Source organism: Saccopteryx leptura, chromosome 6 (assembly GCF_036850995.1).
Source record: "Saccopteryx leptura isolate mSacLep1 chromosome 6, mSacLep1_pri_phased_curated, whole genome shotgun sequence".
In the NCBI taxonomy this organism is placed as follows: domain Eukaryota; kingdom Metazoa; phylum Chordata; class Mammalia; order Chiroptera; family Emballonuridae; genus Saccopteryx; species Saccopteryx leptura.
The window spans coordinates 133,902,999-133,929,071 of record NC_089508.1 but is presented as its reverse complement, the minus strand read 5'-3'; the positions used below and the strand labels follow the sequence as shown (position 1 = coordinate 133,929,071).

Here is a 26,073-nt window from a genome sequence, read left to right as displayed (position 1 = left end):
GAAAGAGGTCAACATGGAAAAGGAAAGTTAGCAGAAGATATATATTCTAGACATTATGAAAACCAAATAGTAACAATAAAAACTGGCTTGTAGCAATCTCAGGTATAGTCACAGTTTTATTCTCCAGCACAGTGAAATATAATCACAATATAGAAAAGCCAAACCAAAGGGAGTAAGGAACAAAGGAAAAATTATGTAGTTTTACAAAATTAAACAGACCACTCATTTCTGTATTTTAGCTGTATTTGGTCTTTCAAAGATAAATTGTTAAATTAACCGATTTATATAGTAAAAATACTGTAATACTTCTGGAAAATGAATGAATGACACTTTACCATCATGTCAGAGGTAACATACAAGCTCTGATAAAGGATTACAGCAAGGTTTTCCACCTTTTTCTGCCCCACCTCCCTTGGTAATACGAAATGAATCTTTGTAGTTATCAGAATCTGGTTAACGCTAATTACTGGTGCCTCTCAGGAATTTGAGCTTTTAAACTGTAGCCTATCTATTCCTCAGCCTTTCTGAAGGAGGGAAGGAAGCCAGAGTATCAACACTCTCCCTTCTATTCTTCTGTAAAGGGCAGTGTGCTTCATTCAGCACACTGTCACCTCTGTCCGCTACATGATTAGCATCATGCAGTTGCAAACCCGGTCAAAGCCACCGGCAGGACACAATATGCACGATGAAATATGATCCATCCTGAGGGAGTGCTCGAGGAAGAAAAAGCAAAGAGATAGAGGGAAGCCTTCATCACCAACTGAGGTGATGTAAGCTTCTATAATTAGAATCAGTGAAACTGAAGGAACAATAAAAAGGCACTACCATGCTTTTATTTTCCCCAACGCTGTGCAGTTGTATCAAGGATTTTTTATCTACTCACACAAATACAAGAATACGCTAGTATATAATGTCATGTACATTTGTATGTAAACCTAATGTAAAGTTTTAACATAGTGTATTATTCTCTTCAATAAATAAGATCTGCCCAATAATTAAAATAGTTATGTATAAACATGACTGGAAAAAGAAGTCTCATTTAAAAACTGAAAATACAGTTTCCATTTGTAAATTCTAGCTTAGAGATCAGCTTTTCATCATTTCTCTAACTTTAAGTGCTGCATTTTCTAGTACTATGAAAGCCAAATGCCAAACATAGTGCAGTTACTGAACAGGCAACAAAAACTAAAAAACAGTAACAATCAGCATTAATGTTTGTTATGTTTGCGTACTTATTCCCCTTTCAACTGCAATAAATCATTATCTTAGATCCCTAGTATACATCAACAACAGAGTTCCTGCAAACAACCTTTAAAAGAGCTTTCTTTAGCAATTACTGTATAAAATATTTTAAGTATGATAAAATCTTCCTTATCTGGTTGCCTGGGCAGATCCATAGGAATCAGTGTCATCTTTAAGGGAATAAGAACTGACGAGACACCCAGGGAGGCATGTCCTGCCCTCCTCCTAACACTACTAAAGTTCATACAGACTACACGGTAAGACCAGGGGTCCCCAAACTACAGCCCACGGGCCGCATGTGGCCCCCTGAGGCCATTTATCCAGCCCCCGGTGCACTTCCAGAAGGGGCACCTCTTTCATTGGTGGTCAGTGAGAGAAGCATAGTTCCCACTGAAATACTGGTTAGTTTGTTAATTTAAATTACTTGTTCTTTATTTTAAATATTGTATTTGTTCCCGTTTTGTTTTTTTTTACTTTAAAATAAGATGTGAGCAGTGTGCACAGGGATTTGTTTATAGTTTTTTTTATAGTCAGGCCCTCCAACGGTCTGAGGGACAGTGAACTGGCCCCCTGTGTAAAAAGTTTGGGGACGCCTGGGTAAGACAATTTGAAATAATGGACAACTTATAAGTTAGCAATACTTATGTAGAGCCTTAAAAATAACTTTTATACCCTTAACCCAGTAACTTAACGTCTGTGAATAGAGCCTAAGGGGAAAAGAAAGTTATACCTGTAACAAATTTAGTCACCCAAGTTGTTTGTAACAGGAGAATGTAGGAAGCTTCACCAGAATACTTTGTTATACTAATACAATATGTTAAAAATAATGTTTAGAGAAAATTTTAATTGTATGAGAAGTAGAAAGTCAAGACATATAACTAAATATTTAGCATTATCTAAATTAAAGATCTGAATTAATCAAGATACATACATTTAAAAATCATTAGCAACACTAGCTATCTCTTGTTCTATTACAGCAAATTAATTTCCTTCCTAATATTCTTCTATGTTTTTCCATTTCTACAATGAGTGTTTCACAATTATTTAAAAATCTCCTGTAGGCAGGCACTTTGTCCTACTTAATTACAATACCATCCCTTTGCTTATTATTCTCTGTTCATGTGAAGTAGGTACAAGAACCTCCTATGTATGCACTTTCTACATACTTGTAGAAGACAAACAAAAAGCCGAATTCTCCTAGGAGTTGTTAGACACAAAAATTTAAAAAAATAAATCCTCTTCTGTTTTTCAGGTTGGAAGCACCATAAAGAGTGCCTCTGTCCACCGTACTCTGGGTTGTAAACAGTGTGAAAGGAGAAAGGATACTGAAAAGCTGCAGGCCCTCAGCGGGGGAGCTCCAAATTTCTCAGCAGCTGTCTGGTCAGCACTCACACTATCTTGTATACTAGTGAGATCCGCAAAGGCTTCACATACAAACTTCCTTTCTTTAGAAGTGGTAGAAAATTGTTTATTCATTGACTCTTTCATTCTACAAACACGTATTTACCGAACATAAAATATAATTGAAAACAATCAGGATCCACCAAGTCCACAAATACAAAATAAAATTCACAATGTTGACAGTTTCTTCATCAGTTACTCTGACTTTCACAATCCAAACTTGCAATTCTGGAAACAGACACAAGAGTAGTGTCTGCACCTCCTTCACTTTGACTTGAATAACTGTTTAAATTATTTGTTCACTGCTACTCTGCTATGGTATGAATGTTTGTGTCCCTCCCAAAATTCACATATTGAAATCCTAATCTCCAAAGTGATGGTGGGGCTCTGGGATTGGGATTAGTGTCCTTATAAAAGAGAGCCCAGAGAGCTGCCTAGCCCTTTTACACCATGTTGACACAAAAGTTGACAGTGTGTACATAAAAACAAACAAAATACACACACAAACAAAAAACACAATGTATTCTCTAGTTCAATTCCCACTCCTGCTACAGGGACTGAGGGGGTTATATAGTCCTTAAAATTCCAAGTCAGTGTTTGAGAAAAAACAAGAACCCATATCATCCAATTCCTGGTTGAATGTATATTATATCACATCAAACAGAGGCTCTGGCTTTTATTAACTTGCCTGTATAAACAATTTTACTTATCTGCACAGTTTCTTTGGAAAATACAAATGAGTAGTCTTGAGACAAGTGTTGGGATACTGACATGGTCTTAAAGTTTGTGGCCCACCAAAAGTCATATCTAGAAATCCTAATTCCCAAGGTGATGGCATTAGGAGATGGTTTCTTTGGATGATGATCAGGTCATGAGAAAGGAGCCTTCATGACTGAGATTAGTGCCTTTATATAAAAAAAAACAAGACCCACAGAGCTCCCTAGACATCTTCACCATGTAAGGAGACAGTAAAAGGCTGGCACTCTACAACCTAAAAGAGGGCCTTTACCAGAACCTGACCATGCTGGCACCCTGATGTTCGACTTCTAGCCTCTAGAATTGTGAGAAATAAATTTCTGTTGTTTATAAACCATTGAGTTTGTGTTATTTTGTTACAGAAGTCTAAACAAACTAAGACATTCTCCAGATCTCAGCAATTCCATGTTTTAACCCAAGTCCTCTATTTTCTCATGAGCAGGCTAGGGGGTAGGGTTCTATTTCTCATTGCAGGAATAGCTTGATTAGTTACATAAAGAACCCATGAGCCCTGGCCGGTTGACTCAATGGTAGAGCATCAGCCTGGCGTGCAGGAGTCCCAGGTTCGATTCCTGGCCAGGGCACACAGGAGAAGCGCCCATCTGCTTCTCCACCCCTCCCCCTCTCCTTCCTCTCTGTCTCTCTCTTCCCCTCCCTCAGCCAAGGCTCCACTGGAGCAAAGTTGGCCCGGGCGCTGAGGATGGCTCTATGGCATCTGCCTCAGGTGCTAGAATGGCTCTGGTTGCAACAGAGCAACGCCCCAGATGGGCAGAGTATCACCCCCTGGTGGGCACGCCGGGTGGATCCTGGTTGGGCGCATGCTGGAGTGAGTCTGACTGCCTACCCCGTTTCCCACTTCAGAAAAATACAAAAAAAAAAAAACACAAAAAACAAACAAACCCATGAAAACAAAACCCATTTTGCTAAAAACCTTAAGATGCCCATCCATACTCAAAAATATCTAGCCATTACTCAGTTTACCAACATAAAGGTGGTTAAATGATCTGGTCCTAGTAATCAATCACCTTTCAATTCAGCTGCACTGACAAGTGTAACTTAACCTGTCTAAAGATACTCTGAATCCAAACAAAACATGGAGCTCTGCAGGAGAGCAGGGAACATAAGGTGCAAGCGCAGAAGTAGCAAATGAGAAAAGTTACTTGCTACATTAGTAATCTGTAAGCCTAAAATGAAACAGCAGATTCCAGTGTCACACCAGGACTATGACCTGCCATACTATCCTAGAATAATAAATTAGAGCACCAATTTTCAGCCTTTTCATCTCACGGCACACCAAAATATTTATTTTTTGAAAATCTGATAAAAAAAGAGGCATAATTTTGATTCATTTACATCAGACAGCTATTGTTGTATTGGTTGTTGTCATTATTTAATCTTACAATCTGAGAGAAAAGAGGACAGTACCCATGACTAAAAATTCTTGCTGTACAACTAGAGGGGAAAATATATGTAGAGAAAAAAGGAAGCCCCTCATATTTAAAATGACGACCCGTGATGTTGCCCTCTAAAGCCCTCTTTCCAAGTGTCCCTATGGAAAGAGCTGGCTGGCCCCACTTCTGTGCAGGAGCTGTGATGGAGAAAAAGGGGAAGATGACCAGCAGCTTATCTGGTGCTGAGAATGCTGAAAGCACCACAGGCAACAAGAAAGAAAATATTATGATTTAGTCTATTGAGAAAATTGGGATATAGTTAGAAGATAATAAGCACATCAAATACCCACACGGTTTATTATTCAAAGAGCAGAAGAAAAAAGGAAAAATCAATGAAAAGGACTATAATTCCATAAAGAAGTAGTCAACCACTAAGATTTTTTAAACCTTTGAATAATGTCAAGATTTATGTTTGAGTTAATAATGTTTCTATAAAAATGAGAATGCAATGTTGTCTGACAGTCTAGAGATTCATTTAAAGTTAAATAAAGATATATTTGCGGGAGATGATGTCAGAGTAATGGCGGGGTAGGAAGCGATACCGATAAATCTCCCCCAAAACTCAACAAGATCTTCAACCAGAAACAGAAAAACCTATACTTGGAGCTTCCAGATGCTTTGCAATACACCCAAAGGTATGATTGAGTGAAAAATTGGCTAAATATATAACCAAACCCCGAAGGAAATAGGGAGTAAGAAATGCTCCGCCTTCCTCACTAACCTAAACAGGGTGGCTTTCTCTGGTAACTGTGAATATAGAAACTGAGGCGGGCAAAGGGGGTGAATACATCCAGGCCGCGACACAAACGGCCGAACCAGGCTGTGGCACGGAGATCCAAGCCGAGGAAAATCTGATCCTGTGGCAACCCGGGCAATACAAGCTAACACTCACGCCAAACCCAAACAAAGAAAGACAAGCGGTGCGGCCATTTTACCCGGTCTCCTGGTCGGTGCGCAGTTAGTGGGCGAGAATTTCTTCCTAGGCCCCGAGAGTGGGTGCCCGTGTTGCCCCACGGAGAGGCAGGGTCAGAGGCCTTTCTGTGGGCCGAGGGCAGAGTCTCTGGGCAGCCCCAGCGCCCTGGGAAAGCCACGCACGGGAGGGAGCGAGAACTAATTCCAACGGTGGAGATTTTCCGTGCTGGAGGGTGTTTCACTCAGAGGGAAACGCGGCCGGCCTCATATCCTGGTTTGCGTACGCAGATAAGGAGTGAGCGATTCCTCCGAGAGCCTCGGCAGTTCGGGCCCGTGTTATCACACAGAGGGGCAGAGTCAGGGGCCTTTGTGTGGGCCAAAGCAGAATCTCGGGCCGCCCCAGCGCCTTGCAAAAGCCGCGCACGGGCATGGAGCGAGACTCAATTCCAACGCTGCAACTTTTCCCTGCGGTTGGGGGTTTCACTCAGAGCGTGAGACTGCTGGCCGGATATCCTGGTCGCAGACAGTGAGTGAGAGTTTCCTCCAAGCGCCCCGGAAGTGGGCGCCCGCCTGTGTTACCGGACAGAGTGGCAGAGCCAGAGGTCTTTGAGTGGGCAGAAAGCCCGCCTGATTATGCGAGCAGCTCTGACTGACTGAGCCTTACCCAGAGCCCTGTGCTGAGTGGAAATAGAGTGAGGAGTTGCCAGATCTTTGAGCCTCTTACTATCCAGGCAGAGGCAGCAGCAACCCCATAGCTGGATTATCAGGCTACTAATTGAGGAAGGAAAGACTAGGAGAAAGGCTCCAGGAACACGGACTCTCTCACTGTCGGAGCCTATAAATGCTAATGAGCTTCGACTTCCAACGAGACTAAAGCACAATACATGACATTGCCATAGAGACTTATCAACTGCAAACCTCCACCTGAGCGTGCCAAAGGGGCAAAACCCAGGGTACAGAGTCACCGACCAGGAAGAGGGAGAGAAAAGAAAAAGCAAGAAGATAACTTCTCAAAATCAAGAATAATCTGCAGACTTTATAACCTATCCCATTTTATTATATTTGTTCGTTTGTTTCTCTTATCTTCATTCTTGATACTTTTTTTTTCCTCCTCCAATTTGGCCGATTAACTCTCTGCTGGTCTTACTCTCTCCTCTCCTTGAACTACACTACCCATAAGTGTTACATCTCCCATTATCTTTTCTCTTCTCTTCCTTTCTCTCTATGAGGGTTGCACTCCAAAACCCTTAACTCTCTCTCTCTCCTTTCTTTTTTCTTCTTTTAGTGGTTCCCTCTTTTTTTTCTCTCTCTCTCTTTCTTTTCTCCCTCTATATTAGTTTCTTACTTTCTCCTTTACATCTCCTCTCATACAAACCTCAATAACAAATTATCTTATCGGGGACTCAAACTTATGTTTGTGGCATTTTGGGGGGTTTTTACTTCACCTTTTTAACTCACTAGCAGTGCTCCCATCCCTGGCTCTCCATATTATCTAGTTCTTGTTCCACTAAATACAATAGTAATTTTTTAATTTGTCCCCCCATTTTTCCGTTTTCCTCTTAATCCTCTCATCATAACTCTTAGACAACCAACACCTAAAAGCAAATCATTTTATTCTTGACCCAAATTTTTTCCTTATTTGCTTTTTGTGGGTCCATACGCTCTTTTTTTTTCTTTTTTCTTTTTTTTTTTTTTTTGCCCCTTTATTACTTTTCCCCAATTCAGGCCCTCCATCACAGCCATTGTTTGTTATAATTCACAGTCCACCACAACATTTTCTCAAGAAAGAGGGGAGAGGAGAGGAGAGGAAAAAAAGAGGGGGGGAATAATTTCCTTTTTTTTTAAAATTTTTATTTTATTTTATTTTTCTTTATTTCATTATTAATTTTTTTAAAAAAAAAAACAACTTCGATTTTTAATTTTTTTTATTATTTTTTTTAAACTTATTATTCTTTATTAAATCTCATTAATACTATCAACAAAACCACCCTCAGATGCCATTAAGGAAGAGAAAATCGAATATCATGGATACAAAAGAAAGAGAGGTAACACAGCTAGATGAGGAAAAATCTATGGAGAAAAAATTTAATATATTGGAAACCTTGGAGCTAAATGACAGAGAATTCAAGATAGAAATCCTAAAAATCCTCCGAGATATACAAGAAAACACAGAAAGGCAATTTAGGGAGCTCAGAAAACAACTCAATGAACACAAAGAATATATGTCCAAGGAAACTGAAACTATAAAAACAAATCAAACAGAGATGAAAAACTCAATTCACGAGCTGAAAAACGAAGTAACAAGCTTAGCTAATAGAACAGGTCAGATAGAAGAGAGGATTAGTGAAATAGAAGACAAGCAACTTGAGGCACAACAGAGAGAAGAAGAAAGAGACTCAAAAATTAAAAAAAATGAGATAGCCCTACAAGAATTATCTGACTCCATCAAAAAGAATAACATAAGAATAATAGGTATATCAGAGGGAGAAGAGAGAGAAAATGGAATGGAGAACATACTCAAACAAATAATAGATGAGAACTTCCCAAGCCTGTGGAAAGAACTAAAGCCTCAAGTTCAAGAAGCAAATAGAACTCCGAGTTTTCTTAACCCCAACAAACCTACTCCAAGGCATATCATAATGAAATTGACACAAACCAACAGCAAAGAAAAAATTCTCAAGGCAGCCAGGGAAAAGAAGAATACAACATATAAAGGAAGGCCCATTAGATTATCATCAGATTTCTCAGCAGAAACTCTACAAGCTAGAAGAGAGTGGACCCCAATATTTAAAGTCCTGAAAGAGAGGAACTTTCAGCCACAAATACTATACCCATCAAAGCTATCCTTCAAATATGAAGGAGAAATAAAAACATTCACAGATACAGAAAAGATGAGGGAATTTATCATCAGAAAACCCCCACTCCAGGAATTACTAAAGGGAGTTCTCCAATCAGATACAAAGAACAAAAAAAAACAGAGCCACAAGTAAAAGCTCCAAGAAGAACACAATAAAACCAAATTTAAACTGTGACAACAACAAAAAGAAAGAGGGGGAGAAGATGGAGATTAACAGTAGCAAAGGATGATGGAGTGCAAAAGTACTCACAAAATAGTTCGCTACCATGAATAGGGTAGGGACCCTTTTCATTACTCAAAGGTAACCACCATTGAAAAAACCACCACAACAGCACATGAGATAAAAAAGATAGCAACAGAGGAAAGATGTATGGAATACAACCAAATAAAAACAAAAGATAGAAAAAAAAAGAGAAGGATCAAACAAGACACAAAACTAACAGAAAGCAAGATATAAAATGGCAATAGGGAACTCACAAGTATCAATAATTACACTAAATGTAAACGGATTAAACTCACCAATAAAAAGGCACAGAGTAGCAGAATGGATTAAAAAAGAAAATCCAACTATATGCTGCCTACAGGAAACTCATCTAAGTAACAAGGATAAAAACAAATTCAAAGTGAAAGGCTGGAAAACAATACTCCAAGCAAATAACATCCAAAAAAAAGCAGGTGTAGCAATACTCATATCGGATAATGCTGACTACAAGACAGCAAAAGTACTCAGAGACAAAAATGGCCATTTCATAATGGCTAAGGGGACACTGAATCAAGAAGACATAACAATTCTTAATATATATGCACCAAACCAAGGAGCATCAAAATATATAAGACAGCTACTTATTGATCTTAAAACAAAAACTGACAAAAATACAATCATACTTGGAGACCTCAATACACCGCTGACGGCTCTAGATCGGTCATCCAAACAGAGAATCAACAAAGACATAGTAGCCTTAAACAAAACACTAGAGGACCTGGATATGATAGACATCTACAGGACATTTCATCCCAAAGTGACAAAGTATACATTTTTCTCCAGTGTACAAGGATCATTCTCAAGAATTGACCATATGTTGGGCCACAAAAACAACATCAGCAAATTCAGAAAAATTGAAGTTGTACCAAGCATATTTTCTGATCATAAAGCCTTGAAACTAGAATTCAACTGCAAAAAAGAGGAAAAAAATCCCACAAAAATGTGGAAACTAAACAACATACTTTTAAAAAATGAATGGGTCAAAGAAGAAATAAGTGCAGAGATCAAAAGATATATACAGACTAATGAAAATGACAATACGACATATCAGAATCTATGGGATGCAGCAAAAGCAGTGATAAGAGGGAAGTTCATATCACTTCAGGCATATATGAACAAACAAGAGAGAGCCCAAGTGAACCACTTAACTTCCCACCTTAAGGAACTAGAAGAAGAAGAACAAAGACAACCCAAAACCAGCCGAAGAAAGGAGATAATAAAAATCAGAGCAGAAATAAATGAATTAGAGAACAGAAAAACTATAGAAAAAATTAATAGAACAAGGAGCTGGTTCTTTGAAAAGATCAACAAAATTGACAAACCCTTGGCAAGACTTACCAAGGAAAAAAGAGAAAGAACTCATATAAACAAAATCCAAAATGAAAGAGGAGAAATCACCACGGACACCATAGATATACAAAGAATTATTGTAGAATACTATGAAAAACTTTATGCCACTAAATTCAACAACCTAGAAGAAATGGATAAATTCCTAGAACAATACAACCTTCCTAGACTGAATCAAGAAGAAGCAGAAAGCCTAAACAGACCTATCAGCAGAGAAGAAATAGAAAAAACCATTAAAAACCTCCCCAAAAATAAAAGTCCAGGCCCTGACGGCTATACCAGCGAATTTTATCAAACATTCAAAGAAGACTTGGTTCCTATTCTACTGAAAGTCTTCCAAAAAATTGAAGAAGAAGCAATACTTCCAAACACATTTTATGAAGCCAACATAACCCGCATACCAAAACCAGGCAAGGATGGCACAAAAAAAGAAAACTACAGACCAATATCTCTAATGAATACAGATGCTAAAATACTAAACAAAATACTAGCAAATCGAATACAACAACATATTAAAAAAAATAATTCATCATTATCAAGTGGAATTCATCCCAGAATCTCAAGGATGGTTCAACATACGTAAAACGGTTAATGTAATACACCATATCAACAAAACAAAGAACAAAAACCACATGATCTTATCAATAGACGCAGAAAAGGCTTTCGATAAAATACAACACAATTTTATGTTTAAGACTCTCAACAAAATGGGTATAGAAGGAAAATATCTCAACATGATAAAGGCCATATATGATAAACCATCAGCTAACATCATATTAAATGGCACTAAACTGAAGGCTTTCCCCCTTAAATCAGGAACAAGACAGGGTTGTCCACTCTCTCCACTCTTATTTAATGTGGTACTAGAGGTTCTAGCCAAAGCAATCAGACAAGACAAAGAAATAAAAGGCATCCATATCGGAAAAGAAGAAGTAAAGGTATCACTTTTTGCAGATGATATGATCCTATACATCGAAAACCCCAAAGAATCCACAAAAAGACTACTAGAAACAATAAGCCAATGCAGTAAGGTCGCAGGATACAAAATTAACATACAGAAGTCAATAGCCTTTCTATATGCCAACAATGAAACAACTGAGAAGGAACTCAAAAGAATAATCCCCTTCACGATTGCAACAAAAAAAATAAAATACTTAGGAATAAACATAACAAAGAATGTAAAGGACTTATATAATGAAAACTATAAACCATTGTTAAGGGAAATCGAAAAAGATATAATGAGATGGAAGAATATACCTTGTTCTTGGCTAGGAAGAATAAATATAATCAAGATGGCTATATTACCCAAAGCAATATACAAATTTAATGCAATTCCCATCAAACTTCCAATGACATTTTTTAAAGAAATAGAGCAAAAAATCATCAGATTTATATGGAACTATAAAAAACCCCGAATGGCCAAAGCAATCCTAAAGAAAAAGAATGAAGCTGGGGGCATTTCAATACCTGACTTCAAACTCTATTATAGGGCCACGACAATCAAAACAGCATGGTATTGGCAGAAAAATAGACACTCAGACCAATGGAACAGAATAGAAAGTCCAGAAATAAAACCACATATATATAGTCAAATAATTTTTGATAAAGGGGCCAACAACACACAATGGAGAAAAGAAAGCCTCTTCAATAAATGGTGCTGGGAAAACTGGAAAGCCACATGCAAAAGAATGAAACTGGACTACAGTCTCTCCCCCTGTACAAAAATTAACTCAAAATGGATCAAAGATCTAAACATAAGACCTGAAACAATTAAGTACATAGAAGAAGACATAGGTACTCAACTCAGGGACCTGGGTTTTAAAGAGCATTTTATGAATTTGACTCCAATGGCAAGAGAAGTGAAGGCAAAAATTAATGAATGGGACTACATCAGACTAAGAAGTTTTTGCTCAGCAAGAGAAACTGATAACAAAATAAACAGAAAGCCAACTAAATGGGAAATGATTTTTTCAAACAACAGCTCAGATAAGGGCCTAATATCCAAAATATACAAAGAACTCATAAAACTCAACAACAAACAAACAAACAATCCAATAAAAAAATGGGAAGAGGATATGAATAGACACTTCTCCCAGGAAGAAATACAAATGGCCAACAGATATATGAAAAGATGCTCATCTTCTTTAGCTATTAGAGAAATGCAAATCAAAACGGCAATGAGATACCACCTCACACCTGTTCGATTAGCTGTTATTAGCAAGTCAGGTAATAGCAAATGTTGGAGAGGCTGTGGAGAAAAAGGAACCCTCATACACTGTTGGTGGGAATGTAAAGTAGTACAACCATTATGGAAGAAAGTATGGTGGTTCCTCAAAAAACTGAAAATAGAACTACCTTATGACCCAGCAATCCCTCTACTGGGTATATATCCCAAAAACTCAGAAACATTGATACGTAAAGACACATGCAGCCCCATGTTTATTGCAGCATTGTTCACAGTGGCCAGGACATGGAAACAACCAAAAAGCCCATCAATAGATGACTGGATAAAGAAGATGTGGCATATATACACTATGGAATACTACTCAGCCATAAGAAATGATGACATCGGAACATTTACAGCAAAATGGTGGGATCTTGATAACATGATACGAAGCGAAATAAGTAAATCAGAAAAAAACAGGAACTGTATTATTCCATACATAGGTGGGACATAATAGTGAAACTTAGAGACATTGATAAGAGTGTGGTGGTTACGGGGGGGAGGGGGGAATGGGAGAGGGATAGGGGGTGGGGAGGGGCACAAAGAAAACAAGATAGAAGGTGACAGAGGACAATCTGACTTTGGGTGGTGGGTATGCAACATAATTGAACGACAAGATAACCTGGACTTGTTATCTTTGAATATATGTATCCTGATTTATTGATGTCACCCCATTAAAAAAATAAAATTATTAAAAAAAAAAAAAAAAAAAAAAAAAGATATATTTGCTGCTTGACCTTGGTGAAAGAAAGATACTGCCCCTTACTGGTTCTAGCTTAATTTTACCACTGAACTTGACATATATACCAATATTAATTCAACTCAAATTTGAAAAACATTCACCATTGTAGGATATAGGATATTTAAAACACAACTTTATATAAAAATAGACATTTAAGCCTGACCTGTGGTGGCACAGTGGATAAAGATTCCACCTGGAATGCTTAGGTCACTGGTTGGAAACCCCAGGCTTACCCAGTTAAGGCACATATGACAAGCAACTACTATGAGTTGATGCTTCCTGCTCCCATTCCCTTACTCTTTCTCTTCTTTCCTTTATTTTTCTTTCTTTTTAAAATTTATTGATTTTAGTGTGAGAGAAAGGGAGAAAGAGAGAGATAGGAACATCGATCTATTCCTGAATGTGCCCTGACCAGGGATTGAATCAGCAACCCCTGTAAATTTGGGATGATGCTCAAACTAACAGCTATCAGGCCAGGGCATCTCTCACTCCTTTCTCTAAAATCAATAAATAAAATCTTAAGTTACTTTTTTTCTGTTATCCTTAGAATAGAACAGAATTATATGAACATACCTGAGTAAGTATGTGTAACATCCTATGGGCCCAATGAGAAGGGTGTTCTATGAATAAGAATGTCAGGGGAGACTTCTTCAAAGAGGTCATGGATAAATAAAATCTTGGGAACTGAGCAGGACTTTGGCAGGAGGACATGGTAGGAAGCCATTATGGATAAAAGGAGCAAATGCAAGTTAAGATTCAAGTTGGTTCATCAAAGAACAGAATCACATTAAGAAGCCATTAAGAACCTTCCAGGAAGAAAGGAAAGGACCACAGGAAAGGATCTCCAGCAAATAATGGGCCAGTAAACTGAAAAGGCAAGACTGGGGGCCAAATGAGAAAGAGATTGATAGCATATTATCTCAAAACTTAAAAATATTTTTCCCCCACTGATTTGAGAGAGAAGCATCAACTCGTGTTGCACTTACTTATTCTATTTAGTTGTGCACTCACTGGTTGCTTTTCGTATGTGCCCTACCTAATGGGATTAAACCCCTAGCCGCTGCAGACTGGAAAGATGCTCTACTTAGCCACCTGACCAGGGCCTCAAAACTTTTTAAAATAAAAAATTCTACATTTCTAAAGTATGCAATTTATTTATAAGTGAACATATTACCAGGAAAGATATTTTGTGTTCATTATGAAACACTATTACAAAAATCCTCAGAAACTGAAAATGATAGCTATACATATAAACACTGCTATTTTCTTCCCATATATTGACTGTTCTACAATCTACAATTAGGACACCTAGGCTAAACTATTGGCCTTGCTAACTACTATCAGAAAGAAGGCCTTCAAATCAGTAATTCTAAAACCAGTCATTAGTTTTTGGCAGACATCCCGTTATTTATATGGCTTCTGGCCACCTGCTGTATATAATAAAACAACTCATTCAATGACTTTCATACACATATTGCAACCACTTTATCTTACAAGGCTGGGTAAAGAAATTACCTTCCTCAAAGTGAACTGTGATTGCATGCTACAAAAACACACAGCAGCTGTCTGTTCTAACTTTTGATTTTATTTTTCATACCTTTATTCTCCCTTTGTTCTGAATCTTTAGCTTATTTGTTTTCAATTATCTTAATACATTACATATTTTGGTAAACATTTTATATCCAGGTATAGAATAATAGATAAATGATAAAATTATTCTGTAAGCAATAGGAACAAGGATATTTTTGAGTATTTACAATAACAACAACAGGAATAGAAGCTGCTGACATTACTAAATTTTTTTTAGGGCATCAAATATTAGTTACAGCCTTTTCTATGTATTCTCTCATTCAATCCTCACAAATCTATAGATTATAATATATGAAAACAGATGCAGAGCCTGACCAGGAGGTGGCGCAGCGGACAGAGTATTGGACTGGGATGCAGAGGGTGCAGGTTCGAAACCCCAAGGTCACAGGCTTGAGTGTGAGCTCATCTGATTTAAGTACAGCTCACCAGGTTGAACCCAAGGTCGCTAGCTTGAGCAAGGGGTCACTCGCTCTGCTGTAGAACCGTGATCAAGGCACATATGAGAAAGCAATCAATGAACAACTAAGGTGTCACAACAAAGAATTGATGCTTCTTATCTCTCTCCCTTCCTGTCTGTACCTATCTGTCCCTAGCTCTCTCACCAAACAAACAAAAAAACAACAGGCCTGATCTGTGGTGGCACAGTGGGTAAAGCGTCAACCTGGAATGCTGAGGTTGCTGGTTCAAAACCCCAGGCTTGCCTCGTCAAGGCACATATGGGAGTTGATGCTTCCTACTCCTACCCCTTTCTCTCTCTGCCTCTGTCTCCTCTTTCTAAAATGAATAAAATGTAAAAAAAAAAAAGTTGATAAAAAGAATCAACAAACAAACAAACAAAAAACAGATGTAGAAAGGTTACACAGGAACCTAAACAAGCTGATACACTGATACAAGAACAGGCAATCTTATTCTGACAGGCAATATTCTCTGAGAATACAGTGATGATGGTTCACATTTCTTATTTTTTTCTTCAGTGAGAGGAGGGGAGGCAGAAGAGACAGACTCCCACATGTGCCCAGACTGGGATCCACCCTGCAAGCCCACTAGGGGGCGATGCCCTGCTCATCTGTATTGCTCCGTTGCTCAGCAACCAAGCTCTTAGCACTTGAGGCGAAGGCCATGGAGCCATCCTCAATGCCTGGGACAAACTCACTCCAATCAAGCCATGGCTGCAGGAGATGGAGACAGAGCAAGAGAGAGAGAGAATGGGAGAGAGGGGGAGAGAGGGGAGAGAAGTGGAGAAGTAGATGGTTGCTTCTCCTGCGTGCCCTGACAGGAAATCGAACCCAAGACTTCCACATTCTGTGCCGATGCTCTACTGCTGAGCCAACCAGCCAATGCCAATGGTTCACATTTTCAAGGCATGATAGTCCAAGGAAAGACAGGCATATGAATAAACAATTACAATGTAGTATAATAAATGGTCACAGATATATACACAGGGTATTATGGGAATGCACTGATGTGTACTTAACCTTTCCTATGAAAAAGTCATGGAATCCTCCCCCATAAGATGATTGAGTCTTGAGGATGCTTAGGATTTTGTCAAAAAGACAAAGAATAGAAGGACATTCTAAGTAAAAGAAACAATATAAAAGTTTTTTACAACACATACACACACACCAAATGTTAACTATGGAGATGGATGTATTAACTAACTACATTGTGATAATCGTTTCGTAATATGTACATATGTATATCAAATCAGCTTGTTATATTCTTTAAACTTATACAATGTTGTAAGTTAATTATATCTCAATAAAGCTGACATAATTAAATAAAAAACATGATCTCTTTAAGGCTCAGCAAGGAAAGGAATATGGAGAAAAATAAAGATAAACCTGAAGAGGTTGACAAAGCCCAGACCTGTGCTGTCCAATATGATAGCTACTAGTCATGCAATTACTTAATGAAATAATTTAAAATTACAATTCCAAATTTTAAAGTCCTGAGTCATACAAGCCACATTTTAAGTGCTCAATAGGCATGTGAGGACAGTTATTACCAATTTGTCAAGTATAGTTGGAAACATTTCCATCACCGCAGAGTTCTATTAGACAGAATTGGCCTATACTCTGAAGGTCCTTATATGCTAAATCACGTTCTCTGATAGATGGTGGCAGGAAGAAAATGAAAAGATTTAAGAATTTAAAAGAAGTGATCCTGTTAGAGCTTCATTGAAGACTGACAGAGATAAAATGAATCAACTAGTTGGTGCCAAGGGATAGGGAAAAATACAGGGATAGGGCTAGCAGTAGGGAAACAAATGAGAATAGAAAAGCCTATCTTAACATCAAATAAACAAAATGGTAAGCAGATACCTTTTAACGAAGATATTATGCAAACATTTTTCAATTTAAAAAAAAAAATTCTAGTGTGGAAGTCCTGGGTTCAATTCCCAGTCAGGGTACACAGGAAAAGCGCCCATCTGCTTCTCCCCCCTCTCTTTTATCACTCTCTTCCATTCCCCCCCCCCGCCAAGGCTCCACTGGAGCAAAGTTTGCCCAGGCGCCGAGGATGGCTCCATGGCTTCTACCTCAGGTGCTAGAATGGCTCTGGTTGCAGTGGAGCATTGCCCCCTGGTGGGCTTTGCCAGGTGGATCCTGGATCCTGGTCTGGCACATGCAGGAGTCTGTCTCTCTGCCTCCCCACTTCTCACTTCAAAAAAAACATAAATAATAATAAAAAAATAATCCAAATTAAAATGAAAAAAGACTGCTTTTACAACAAAAGTTGGTTGGGGGAGTGTAAGAAATTACTATTACAACTGTTATAGAAGAATGGCAGTGATAGGATACAGGGAAATTAATGGGAAGGGCACACATTTTGAAACATTTGAGAGTAAGAAACTAAATATTACTGACTGACTGGACTGTGAGTGTACACATATGTCCCAAATACTTCAGTAAGGCAGGCAGATCCAATACCACTATCCTCATTTTCAGACATGAAGCACAGGGGGTTAGAGGAAATGTCCCAATCATAAAATGAAGGAGTTTCAAGAAAAATGGCTCATTTAAATACTAGACCAGCGATTTTCAACCACTGCGCCTCAAGAATTTTAAAACATTCAATATCTCACCTTTTTTCTGTTAGACTGTGAAATAAAACAGCCAACATAACAAGAGTCGTCCTGTATGAATGCCATCTTGAACCATAAATAAAAAGATCACACAACAGAGTTATACCTTACTGAACACATTGCACAGTAAGGTTGCATCTGATTGGTTAAATCTTGGTATCAATCCTTATATACAAGTACAGTATCTGACTTTTTTACAAGTCATTCTGGAGCAAAATGCGTAAGATTACTACTACTACCACCGTGTGTGTGTGTGTGTGTGTGTGTGTGTGTGTGTGTATGTGTGTGTGTGTGTTTCAATCAAAATTATACCTACTATTTTGTCAGATCAGCAAAAATATATTTTTGGTATGCCACAGATTTCTAGCAATTAGTTTATGTGATCCATGGGATGAAAAAGGTTGAAAATTACTGTATTTTACTATTTCCACTTGGCTTAATTACCCACCCATGTCATCAAATACGGCCTCCTATAACCTTTTTGCTAGTTCTAAATATCAAATATACCCTCCTCAAAGATCAAAGTTCTAAATTCTATGAGAAATCTGGAGACATTTAAATTTGTTGCAAACGCTGATAACAATACCTAAAAGAGATGCAAAAATATTACTGTAACAGAGATGCTCCTTTTAACATTAAAAAAACTTTCAATTAAAATTATGGTTCTCATCTTTTTTTTTTTTATGTGCCTGGTTCTCATCTTGATGTAAAGCAATGTATAACAAAACTATGAAAATATTTTATAACAATAAAACATGCCTGCCTTGGCAGGATAGCTCAGATACTTAGAGCATCATCCCGATATACAAAGGTTGTGGATTTGATCCCCAGTCAGGGTGCATACAGGAACAGACAGATATTACAGTCTCTCTCTCTCTCCCAAAAAATTAAATAAATAATAAAAAACCCGTATTTTTCTTTTTCTTTTTTTTTTTTTTTCATTTTTCTGAAGCTGGAAACAGGGAGAGACAGTCAGACAGACTCCCGCATGCGCCCGACCGGGATCCACCCGGCACGCCCACTAGGGGCGGTGCTCTGCCCACCAGGGGGTGATGCTCTGCCCATCCTGGGTGTCGCCGTGTTGCGACCAGAGCCACTCTAGCGCCTGAGGCAGAGGCCACAGAGCCATCCCCAGAGCCCGGGCCATCTTTGCTCCAATGGAGCTTTGGCTGCAGGAGGGGAAGAGAGAGACAGAGAGGAAACCGCGGCGGAGGGGTGGAGAAGCAAATGGGCGCTTCTCCTGTGTGCCCTGGCCGGGAATCGAACCCGGGTCCTCCGCACGCTAGGCCGACGCTCTACCGCTGAGCCAACCGGCCAGGGCAAAACCCGTATTTTTCAATTGGTCTAAGCATTCAGTTAGAAAACACATGCAAAATCCATAATATTCACATAACTTGATGTACAGATTATGTACTGATAATTATGATAAAGAAAACAACAGCAACAAAAGCTTCTTTACATCTTTAAGAATTCTGACCTCCGGCACTTTAGCAAGAAAAAGTTGATGAGGATTTGCAAATGAGAAAAGAATCTGTCAAATTTTCACTGTTATCTAAAAGAATAAATGATTCCTCCTGATGTTTCTCTTTGAATTGCTGACAGCAGAACAAAAGAAATAAGCCTATAAATAGCCATAAAACCAATTCTCTACTGGATGCTTATTTATCAGATGCTCAATACTAATTAAGATTTTTTGCTACATAGCCTCCTTACCTAGATCAACTACCAACATGTAGGAATTGGCCAAATGCATTGGTTTTACACATACAGGGGGTCCTTGGGTTACGACAGTCTAAACATACGATGTTTCAAGTTTACGACACTCACTCCCATGAAAACTTAAAAAAATTGAGACATGAGTGTTTTGGCTTATGCCATTAGCATTGTAATTACAGACTATGTGGACGAACTAGTTTGGTTGCACAAAGCTACCTTTTAAGGTATTGCTAGTGCTGGACAATGTCCCTGATCACCCTGCCCACTTGAGTGACTTTAACCATAATGTCAAGGTTGTTTACCTTCCACTTAATACCAATGCCCTTTTACAGCCCATAGACCAAGGTGTCATTGCCTTTTCCAAGGCCTATCACCTCCAGAGAACATTTGCTATGGCCCTTAATGCAACTGAGAAGGACAAGAACCTGACACTCAAAGACTTCTGGAAGTTTTATAAATATTGATACTTACAAGGCTGTATAAAACGTTGCTTTTGCCTGGGATGAAGTGAGGTGAATAAATTGAAATGGTGTGTGGAAAAAACTGTCCCCAATTTGTGCATGACTTCATGGCTTTGAGGAGTCAGTGGAGGCTGTAACAGAGATACTGGCATCATATAGAGAGGAGCTGTCTGCTAAGGACCTCATTCAGCTGGAGAAGCAGCTAGATTTTGATTTTCCAACTGTGTTAGGATAGGGTGTATTTCTACTTACACCAAAATTCGGGTTACGTCACTGTTATAGGAACAGAACTGTGTTGTAATCCGAGGACCCTCCATAATTGGTGAGATGAATTTTAAGTCAATGAAAATTTCTTAATACTGCATTTTCTAAGTTGCCTGAATATATCTTGTTTAGAAAAAAAAACACAAAACTTATTACTTCAAGACTTACCAAATAAGTAAGATGACCAAAAATCCTCCTCTAACCTAGTCTCATGGTTAATAAAGCAGTTTTATCAAACTTGAATCAACTTAAGTTTCTCCCTCCCATGATCTGCCAACAAATTCCTGAGGGTACTAAATAGGATAACCACTTAAAACTTGCTATCTAAGGCTTCACATACAAAAATGCCACTCTTTATTTTCAGTCACCAAGTGGACAGAATCCCAAGCAGTGTTCTACTGCTCTTTCTGGTCCACTCAGGAAACAAGTGTATCCCCAAAAGGACAACTTTCAGATACCAAGACTTGGGAAGAGAACACACTACAGCTGAGTCTAGAATAAGCAAGTAATCAAAATACACACAAAAATTACACACTTTAACTCATAAAAGAACAAAACAGTACAATTAAAAATACTTTAGCACTTCTACTACTTAAAATTTTTTCTGAAGAAACTAACATATTGGCATATATAATCACAAAGACACATCACCTTAAATTTTAAAAAATACAGAAAACTAGAGAAATCTAAATGAACTAACCTTGGGAACTAAATAAATAATGGCAATTATTATAATGTAGTAGCATGGTATTATTAAGACAATGGTTATATAAACAGGTTGTGAGACTAATCAACTTTTAACTTAGACACATTTAAAATAGACACATATTACTTGTATAATAAAGCAAAAACATGTTAGCTTAAATTAATTAGTAATGGGAAAATTTATTATAAAATAAGTTATTAAATAATAAGAACAAGAAACAAACTTTGTATTATCTGGATGCAGTAAAAAAATTTTGATACTATATCATGATTTTGTTTGTTGTCAGAAAGAAATATACTAAATCAGTGAAACTAGGCAAATGTGACTAAATCCTTAGAGCTGCCTTAAATTTAACACTTATTCCAGTACAAACAACTCTCTTTATAAATAATCCTCTTTCTTCTTCACATGGATTAAGTAAATTTCTCTTTCTGACAGCCAAAAGAATACACCCCAAGGAATTTTACTGCAATCAATTTCTAGATTGTTTTTATATTTTGGGGGAACATGACTTCTTTGAAAACTGATAAAATACAACTGGATTTATTCTTTTTAGATTATCCTTACTTCTTGATTCAACTACTTTTCAGTCTAAAATGAAGTTATCTACAATTACAAAACTGAAGACTTCTGAAGAAACAGCTTATGTTCCTTCTGGTCTCAAACAAGTTAATTATCACATCTGCTTCTTTTTCAGTATTTGCACATGAAATATACCTTTAATACTTGAATTTATGTTTCCGTAGGAACACACATTATGCATATTTGTCCCACACCTCAAGGGTAAAATTGATATTTTTCTTTTGTATGCTTTATAGCAGGGGTCTCAAACTCGCGGGCCGCGGGCCGCATGCGGCCCGCAGACTAATCCACGAAGTTCAAAATATTTTGGATAAAATTAAGTAAGCTAGGGGCCTACTTGTATTTTTCATTTCTCTAGCATCTTGCTCTGCGGCCCACATGCTGAGTTGAGTTTGAGACCCCTGCTTTATAGCATTATCAGAAAAAGCTCCAAATGAGTCTAGCACTTGAGTTCTCAGGACTCTAATATATAGTTCATTCAGGCAAGAAAAGGCAAGAAAATGCCAAGAAAATCTACACAAATATGTCCAAAAAGATACAATAAGAATATTTTTACATTATTTAAATAAAAAAAAGAAACCTCTCACTGGTAAGAGTATTTCTACCCAATTCAATAAAGTAGAAGTATTTTTTTTTTTTTTTTTTTGTATTTTTCTGAAGCTGGAAACGGGGAGAGACAGTCAGACAGACTCCCGCATGCACCCGACCGGGATCCACCCGGCACGCTCACCAGGGGCGACGCTCTGCCCCTCCGGGGCGTCACTCTGCCATGACCAGAGCCACTCTAGCGCCTGGGGCAGAGGCCAAGGAGCCATCCCCAGCACCTGGGCCATCTTTGCTCCAATGGAGCCTCGGCTGCGGGAGGGGAAGAGAGAGACAGAGAGGAAGAGGTGGGGGGTGGAGAAGCAAATGGGCGATTCTCCTATGTGCCCTGGCCGGGAATCGAACCTGGGTCCACCACACGCCAGGTTGACGCTCTACCGCTGAGCCAACCGGCCAGGGCCAAGTAGAAGTATTTTTTAAAAATTATGTGGTATATATATGATATACTGACCAGCACCAAAGTTTTACACGTAGAGCCCAAACGTTGATTTTACCCAGATATATGTAAAGATACTGTACAGGAAAATTAAGGAAGATCCATGAAATGTCCTTATATATACTCACAGAAAGATAGGTGTTAATGTCCACATCATCAGTAATGGTTTGACGTTCTCCTTTATAGTTAATTTTCCGAAACCTTCGTCGAGACTGTCTAGCAGGAATTTCTCTTTGGAGAATATTATCTTCATTATCTTTGGAATTCTCTACCTGAAACACATGTTCATATTCCTGATTAAATATCCAATTTTTCCATATTACTGACAGTCTATAGAGTCTTAACAAGCTCATAAGGAGGCTTCATTTACTTCTTGCAAGAAACTGCCTCAAGATAACAGTCTGTGTTATGCTTATGAGTTCAGAAAGATTAAAGGTGATGTATTTATAAAGATCTGGAGACCACAGTTTCCTTCCAGGAAATAGTCTTTCTTGCTCACATAAACATATATCCTCTAAGTAAAGTCACTTACCAGAAATGAAGTTAAACTACACCTACACATTCAATTATTATAACTCCTTGGCTAGTCTAATTACAAACTGCCTGATTATATACATATTTTATTTAGCAAACCATCAAGGATTTTATGTCAGTGAATTTATAAACACTAATGCATTAGTCTTTGTTATCCACCTTAATGTATGGCAATAGCCAAGAATAAGGCTGGATTCTTTTAAAAAAGAAGGGAAAACTAACATTTATTGAAGATTTAACATGGGCCAGTATGCATATAGATTATACTATTTAGTTTACACAACAGGCCCAGTAAGCAGGTATTACTATCTCGTTTATAGACAAAGTAAAATCCAAAGATATTAATGACTTTCCAGTCTCAGAAAAATGACATTTATTAAAGGTGAGCTGGAATTCAGGTCTGTCTCCAAAACTTATGCTACCAACACAAGACCACATTGCCTGTCTAATCACAGACTAAGCCATAATTTTAAAAACTTACTTTTACAAATGTTATGTCCTAAAGTATAACTTCACATCCAAAATATAACAAATATTTCAGTCTCCCCACCTGGGCTACTTTTCCTACTAATGTCTTATCTTTTGCTAATATAAAAAATGTCTCAGGGCTCTGGCCAGGCAGTTAAGTTGGTTAATCCATTGTCCTGATATGCCAAGGTTTTGGGTTCAATCCTTGGTCAGGGCACATACAAGAATCAACAAATGAATGCATAGATAAGTGGAACAAAAAACAGATTTTTAAAAATCTATTCTGCTTCCTCTCACTCTCTAAAATGAACGAAAAAAAAAAAAAGTCCTTGTCACCCAAGTATGAAATTTCATCATTTCCATCTCTTGCTTGTCTTTTCAAATCTTATCCTTAATCATTTCTTAGAACTTGTCAATTCTTTTTATGAACGACTCACACAATGTCCTTTCTTTTATTCCTATTACAACTAGTACTTATTCAAGTCTTAACCACTTCAGACCTCAAATATAGTAATAAGTGATCTTGCTGTTTCAGACATGGGCAGATAAATCAGTGGTTTTCAAAATATCAGGGCGGTTAACTTTTTTTTTTTTTTTTTTTTGTGGCAGAGACAGAGAGTCAGAGAGAGGAATAGATAGGGACAGACAGGAAAGGAGAGAGATGAGAAACATCAATTCTTCATTGTGGTTCCTTAGTTGTTCACTGATTGATTTCTCATATGTGCCTTGACCATGGGGCTACAGCAAACCAAGTGACTCCTTGCTCGAGCCAGCGACCTTGGGCTCAAGCTGGCGAGCCTTGCTCAAACCAGATGAGCCCACGCTCAAGCTGGTAACCTCGAGGTCTCGAACCTGGGTCCTCCACAACCCAGATATACTTTTCTCAGATGATCTATCCACTGTACCATCATCTGGTCAGGCAGGGCGGTTAACTCTTTTGCAGACCCAACATGAAATTTCTGTTGGACCAGTGGTTGAAAAACACTGAGATAAATCATAATTATTACCTCAGGCTTTCTGTTCAAAATACTACAATAAACCTATAATAGTTACCAAATAAAATTTAAACTTTTACATTGGATATTTAAATTATATCTTTATCATTTTATCTTATATGTGTAATCCTGGAAAAACTGCTCTTTCCTCTTCCTCACCAAAAACCCTCTCACATAAAAGCTCTAATGAGATATGCAAAATTCCCTGATGACTTCTCAGAAAGAATTGATGTCTAAGCCGCTCTGTTTTAGGTGTGAGAGTTCAAGAGTAGGCAGCCAAGCCAATGTGACTATTCACGAGTCCTTATAGGTAACTTATTTCCTCAATTTGTATTATCCTACTCATTGTATCTTCACATGCTGAAGTGCTACTAATCATTTAAGACACACCTCAATTGCCATCTTATCCATAACTATCAGAGATATACTTTTCTCAGACTGTGACTGGTTTATTGTGTGTATACAACCTGAACTTCTCATACACGAGACACGCTCCCTATATTCTTCAGACCTTTGCATATGCTCTTACTTCTGCCTAAAAATTTGTTCCTCCTGTGCCAACATCTTAGCATACTTCATGACCCACTTCAAACAATCCCTCCTCTGTCCCAGGAAGGTGCTACTTATTCTATAGCACTTAGTACATTAACCATAATTAGATAAGCCTAACTCACTAACAAGCTCCCTAAGACAGGATCAGCATTATAGTATATACCTTTGTTCACTTAACATTCAAGAAATGTGCAATAATGGGCATTACATTAACTTCTATTAAATTATCTCTCCCTAAATAAGTTAGGTCCTCGGAAATATGTAAATTTTTCAACAAATATACCAGCAGGCAGAATAAGTAATGGAAAATTACTCTTCTGAAAGGTAAAATCCAGAAGAGACAGGGAATTGATTTCTAGCCCAACAATTATAAAATTTTGTGTAGATAGCAAATACATGCTTCTTTCTTGTAATTCAATTTCCTTTCTAAAAATTGATGGGACAATCATAGTATTTCCTGAACCACTACACTGGGCCATGTACCAGAAACTGTAAGTTATATCACTTAAGACTCACAATGACACTACTACAAGCAAGCCTGTTATAAAAGATGTTAGAGTCGCTTAAACGCAAGTAAGGTCTCAAAACCCAAGTCTAATAAAAAAGTTCAAGTCCTTCACATTGCCCTACTCCAAAGGACAAACTAGATCATCAAGGGTCCCCAAACTACGGCCCGCGAGCCACATGCAGGCCCCCGCCGCACTTCCGGAAGGGGCACCTCTTTCATTGGTGGTGAGAGGAGCACAGGATGCATCCGCATCCTGTTCTGGAGTACTGTATGTGGCAGTGCCGCCAAGTGCTGCATTGCTCACGTACAGTACTACTTCCGGTGATGCGGGACGCACGGGTCATGGCTCCGGAAGCGCATCATATCACTTGTTACGGCTAGC

The 26,073-nt window shown here is 38.2% G+C and overlaps 1 protein-coding gene across 8 annotated transcripts in view; it reads right to left on the bottom strand.

The window, feature by feature from the left end:
* RAPGEF6 (Rap guanine nucleotide exchange factor 6) overlaps positions 1-26,073 on the bottom strand; it is a 228,159-nt gene that overhangs the window by 140,285 nt on the left and 61,801 nt on the right. For all 8 annotated transcript variants that reach the window (XM_066343384.1, XM_066343389.1, XM_066343387.1 and 5 more), the window contains one exon: positions 22,763-22,906. In XM_066343384.1, the coding sequence (XP_066199481.1) occupies positions 22,763-22,906 (144 nt within the window). The remainder of the gene's footprint in view (positions 1-22,762; positions 22,907-26,073) is intronic.